This window comes from Echinops telfairi, unplaced genomic scaffold (assembly GCF_000313985.2).
Source record: "Echinops telfairi isolate 266 unplaced genomic scaffold, ASM31398v2 ScPeMD7_7458;HRSCAF=8496, whole genome shotgun sequence".
NCBI lineage: Eukaryota > Metazoa > Chordata > Mammalia > Afrosoricida > Tenrecidae > Echinops > Echinops telfairi.
In genome coordinates this window covers 45,343,795-45,349,456 of record NW_022111358.1, presented here as the reverse complement: position 1 = coordinate 45,349,456, position 5,662 = coordinate 45,343,795, and the positions used below count along the sequence as shown (strand labels likewise).

Here is a 5,662-nt window from a genome sequence, read left to right as displayed (position 1 = left end):
GTAAAACGTCAGAGAATCACACACCAGGGGCAGTGTGTGAGCTACCTCAGTGTGGCGCACGGGCAGGCGGGGTGGGCGTGCGGATGGAACGCACGCTGGAGGGTGCACTCAGCTGGGCCACGCCTCTTGGCTTCCCGGGTGGCGGGGGCTCTGGGAGGAGGGAGGGGGTGGTGGTGTCTGAGCCTACAAGGAGACAGTGACTTCCAGGCTGTCACCCTTGGCACAGGCTTATCTCCTGGATCGCCGGAGACAGGAGGCTTGTCTCCTGGCTCAAAGGCAACACTGTCAGGATGCAGGCACTGCCGTCAACGTGAGTGCCGGTGACCTTCCCAGGCTGGGCTGCCAGCGCCGCCGTGGTGACTGGGCTCAGCCTTGAGGCTCCGGCAGCCCTGGCAGCGGGGGTGGGGCTGCCGTGCCGGCCTCTTCACTGAGGATCCAGTAGGGGCAGGGCCCTGGGGTGGGTCCTGCAGAGGTGAAGGCCAAGTGGCCATCCTGAGGCATGGGGCTGCTGCCCCCCCTCTGCTGAGAGAGCACAGTCTCCCTCTAAAGCTAGTCTCCCTCTAGCTGGGAGCGTGCTCTGGCGAGGCCAGGGCTCCAACTGTAGAGCCCAGGGGACACCAGGGCGGTCCCGGGACGCCTCTGGGGTTGGAGACCCTGGGTCTGTCTGGTGTCCTGCACCAAGCAAGGCAATCCCTCCTTACTTGTGTATTCACCCCCAGGGTCCCCCTGTCCTGCTTGGTCCCCTCCTCATCAGGACTGGATGGCCCCCGGGATGCAGAATGGACTGGCGCACCGCTCAGGCACGGGGCCTGCGGGTGGGCGCCATTGACCAGCATTATCCGGGCGGTCACCCCCCAGAGTACTGGCGCAGGATCCATCAAGCTGGCGAGGAGCTCGCCACCTCCCCACCCAGTTCCTGTCGCCTTGGGTGAGCGAGATGGAGATGGAGGCGGAGATGGCGACAGCTCAGCTCCCGTGTGGGAGACGCCCGACCCCCATCACCACTGCGGAAGTGGGAGGGGAAGGTCAGGCAGCCCCACAGGCAGGGCGCACCTCAGGGGCCTGACCTGCTGCAGGGGGCCAGCATCTGGCCACCATACAGACCAGGGCAGCGAGGAGGGTGGAAGGGTCCCCCTAAACGCCCCTTCTTCTGGGGACAAGCAGGCTTTTGGGAGAAAGGGGTGCTTGGGCCTGTGTCCCCAAGATGCCGACGTGGGCACACTGCCTCCAGCCCCGGGTAGTCTCCGCTCCGACACTGTATCTGGGTGGCGTGTGTGGGCCTCGGTGCCCCCAGCCCTCCACCCAGTCCTGGGACTCAAGACGGCGGCGATGGAGCAATGCCCACAGTTGAGCATCATCAGAGCAGCTGAGTGGGAGGGAGACCAGGGGTTTCGCTGCTCCGTGGGGGCCGGCGGTGATAAGGCCCTTGTCAAGGATTTTGTCCAACCCAGATGCACAATCAACCTGGGCCTGTGGGCGGAGATAGCAGTCATCAGGTCAAAGGGCACACTGTGCTGGGCAGATCTGCCTCTGTAGACCTCTTGGGCCTGTGCAGAGGCAAACACGGCCCCTGGGGGGAGGGTGCTGAGGCACCCTGACCCAAGCCTCAGGGGTTACCATTGCCGCAGGCACCTGGAGGGGTCCGACAGCCAGAGACGAAGGAGGAACAGAGAGGAACGGGGCCCCCATTGCTGCGCCGGGGAAGCAGGAGAACGTGTGTGCACACCAGGAGCCATGAACTTGTCGGGGCAGGGCGCCGTCGGAGCGCCCTGAGCAGTGAGGAGGGAGAGACTCCGTCTCCCGTCCTTTGTTGTCAAGGGGGGGCGGCCCCTGGAAAAGGACATCGTGCTTGGAAAAGCAGAGGGGCAGCGGAAAACAGGGAGACGCTCAAAGGAGACGGACAGCACGGAGGCTGCGACCACGGCCACTCACAGCCGCGACGCGCAGGCCGCAGGCTTCCTTCCTGTGGTTTGGACGATTGCGTGGCGCCTGATGAGAACAGGTGCATCTGGGCACCAGCAGGTGTCCCCCTGCTGATGGAAGACATGTTCTTCCAATGACACCCCTTCCTGGGCGAGCCCCACAGAACATCTACTGGAGGGCAGAGACCACACCCTGACTCTGCTCGCTCAGACGGCATGTGGAATGGACGTCTTATCGAGTCCTGGTGGCCAGGGGCATGGAGGCCAATTAACCACTGCACAGCCGACGGGTGTCATGTCTTGGACTTGGGGTGGGTAAGGGTGGTGGGAGGCGCTGCCGGGTCCTCGTCCTGCTCAGTCCCTACAGTGTGACCCTGAGAGGTACCGAGTGCCCCCCCCCCTCACCCGGTACACACGGTCCAGGGTGGCCGGGCGCTTCTCGGACTCACCGACCCACCGCATCAGCGACGTCAGGATCTGCAGGTACTTGGTCTTCTGGACGTCAAAGAAGGTGAAGGGTCCCAGGAGGAGGGTGAAGATGGCCTGCGGGGGAGACACGAGAGTGAGGGCAGGCCGCCCACCGCTGAGGCTGAGGCCTCGTCCAGCTTCAGCTGGGCACTGGGCTGGGCCCAGGCTCCCCGAGGCCACATAGCTTCACCTTGGACATGTTCCAGAGCCGGGGTGTGTGGGGCTGGGGGGAAGAGTAAGGGGAGCCCCCAATATGCCTCACACTTGACTGCTCTGGTCACTTCTGCTTTCTGACTGGTCACTCTCTATCCTGGCTGTCCACGAACATTCAGAGACTGCTCTGGTCACTTCTGCTTTCTGAGTGGTCACTCTCTATCCTGGCTGGTCACTTCTGCTGAGTGGTCACTCTCTATCCTGGCTGTCCACGAACATTCAGAGACTGCTCTGGTCACTTCTGCTTTCTGAGTGGTCACTCTCTATCCTGGCTGTCCACGAACATTCAGAGACTGGGTGTGGACACGGGCCAGGGGCAGAAGGGCTGCCAGACACCGTCCAGCAGGGAAGCGGGCACAGGGGCCTGCCCTGTGACCCGGGAGGCCAGGACTGACTGCTGCCTGTGGGTGGAGGTCGGATGGGTTTCAGCAGAGCTTCCGGACTACGATGGACGAGGAAGAAAGGCCCAGCCAGTGATCAGTCTTCACGTGCCAGTGCGTGGAGTGGCTGGGAGTCAAGGGGTCAACGCCACAGAAGCCCAGACAAGAGCCCTGCCTGGGAGAAAACAGGGAAAGTGTGCCCCCTGCAATCCCAAACTAATGGGGCCCCCTCTTGGCAAAGAGAGGGAGGTGGGGTGGGGAGGAGGGGGCTTCTCGTCAGAATGCCTGCTCAGGGAGCAGCGGAACTGAAGCTGCCCCTCTGAGTTCAGACGGCGGCCTTCCCAATTTCCAGGTCACTAACATTAGGGCCCAGCACTTTGACAATCACGCTCTGGCTAATGGTGCCCATGCTCTGGGCGGGGCGGCAGATCCCACTCGGGGTGCCGGGCCCAGCCCTGGGATCCAGGGGATCATGCAGCAGCAGCTGTGCGGCCCAGCCAGGCCCCGTGATGGGCAGGAGCCCCCGCAGAAGGGTGGCTGAGCCGTCCTCCCCGCCCCCTGGGCACGGAGAGCAGGAAGTGGGAGAGGCTGTGACCCCTCATCCAAGCCCATTATCACTGTGCGCAGGAGGCCAGGCGGAAGACGGGAGGGCCTGAAGTGCTGCCCACAGGAAAGGCTCTCATTAGCGGGGCTGGGGGGTGGAGGGTGGTATTTGGCAGCCGCCAGGCCTGGGGGGGGTCTGGAAAGCAGCAGTTTCTGCTGGGTGCTGAGGACCCGTCCTGCTTCTGCTCCAGAGAGAGGGAGGGCAAGCGTTCCCAGCATACTGGGGAGAGTAGGGCTGATCAGAAAGGGCTCTCTGGGCAAGAGAGAGGCAGGGACACACAGTGGCATGTCCACTCCCTCAGGCCCCAGAGGAGGGCGGCTGAGGCCGTATGCAGCCACACCCATGATACACAGGCACAATTCCACTCTGGGTGGCTTCCCATGCCGACTCCCCATGTGCCAGGAGAGACAGCCATTTGCCACAAATGGTGCCGGGAAATGGCACTGCTGGAGCCCTCATCCCCCAACTCTTGGAACCTTGGGGGTGCTCTGCCTCTGGCCCTGGAGGCCTCCAGTAGGAAGTGGGGTGTGAAAGCCTGCCTTCCGGGGGTAGTGGGCTGCCTGTGAATGCAGGGAGTCTTGGGGACTCACATGGGAGGTCAGGTCTCATCTTGGCAAACAAAGGACGGATTTTGGAAGCTGGGATGATACGAGGGAGGGCAGGCAGGTAGAGAATTCGGCTGCTGTGGACACGGCACGCTCCCCCTCAGACACCACGGGCTCTTCCTCCTCCTAGCAGATGCTCACCAAGACCCTGGCACACAGGGGGCCGCCTGGGTGGCACAGATAGCGAGTGCCCCATGGCTAGTCGAAACGTTGGTGGTTCAAACCCGCCCGGAGGTCCCCTGAGGACAGGTCTGGCAGGCCGCCTGCTAAAGATCGCCGCAGAAGGACTCTGCTGATTCCACTTAATGGCAGCCAGCGTCACCGTCACAGGAGGCTCCCTTTAGCTCAAACATCTGGACCTACGGGAGAGCTCAGGAGGCCCCCACCTGCCCGGACTCTCAGAGTCAGTCCCAGGGCAGCAGGTCTACCTCCGAGCCGTGGCAGCCACGGCCGGGTGGGGGCTGGGTGCATTCCCTTTTCACGCTCAGGAACACTGACCACCGGGCTCAGGGCCCAGTTAGGCACAGCACATATGGACAGCTGGCCACACAGCAGCCACACTGTGGGGACACACACGCAGGCAGCAGAGGGGGGCCCAGACAGAGACGTTGGGCTAATTAAGGAACAGGTGTCCTCTGCAAATGAGCTGGAGTCGGAGAGCGACAACAGCCCCAGGAGCGGGCAGGACCGGAGGATGAGGCGGTGCCCTGGCTGCCAGGGCACCGAGAGGAAAGGGGAGGTGGGAGGAGAGCGTCTCAGACGGGGGGCCGGGCACTGCTGCAGCTTGAGCGAGGGGCGGGCCTGTCTGCCTTCCATAAAAGGAAGGAAGAGAAAGTGCAGAGGCGGCCTGTCCTCCTGGGCCCCCAGGCGAGCCTGTGTGACATTATAAATTAGCTGGCGCCTGCACCATTTTCCAAGCCCCCAAATGCCATCGGTCGCTCCAGACTTGTGCTCGGTCCAAGGACTCTTCTGGCCCAACTCGTTACGGGAGGCAGACACCAGTGGTGGGGACCAAGGGGACTTCTGACTGAGAAAGCAAAGAGGGGAGGAGGCCTTTGGTCTCTAAGGAAACCTTCAAACTGGCCGCTGGGAACGGCATTGTGGGCGGGGATGGAGGGAGCCCCCTGTAAACGCTGCTGGGTCTTGATGGAGACCCTGGGCCGTGGCTCTTTGGGAGGCTGCCAACACCAAAACCAAACCAAAGCTCCCTGCCGTTGGGTGGGTCCCGGCTCTCAGGACCCACAGGAAAGGGTAGGCCTGCCCCTGTGAGTTTCCCAGGCTAGGGCTCTTCAGAGCGGGCAGAAAGCCCCGTCTTTGAACTGCTGACCTTGGGGGTCAGAGCCTGAGGCATAGCCACTATGCCAGGGTCGCCCTAATCCAGCGCCTCCGACTGGCAGCCGTGGGTTGGGTGCTAGGTTGCCGGAAGCTACACCACCGAGAGTTCAAACACCAGCAGAGTTTTGAGGTCGC

General features: G+C 63.0%; 1 protein-coding gene across 1 annotated transcript in view; it reads right to left on the bottom strand.

Moving 5' to 3' along the window:
* Positions 1-5,662, bottom strand: part of TMEM104 (transmembrane protein 104) — a 49,688-nt gene that overhangs the window by 11,737 nt on the left and 32,289 nt on the right. The window contains exon 8 of the mRNA XM_045299418.1: positions 2,372-2,465. Within this exon, the coding sequence (XP_045155353.1) occupies positions 2,372-2,465 (94 nt within the window). The remainder of the gene's footprint in view (positions 1-2,371; positions 2,466-5,662) is intronic.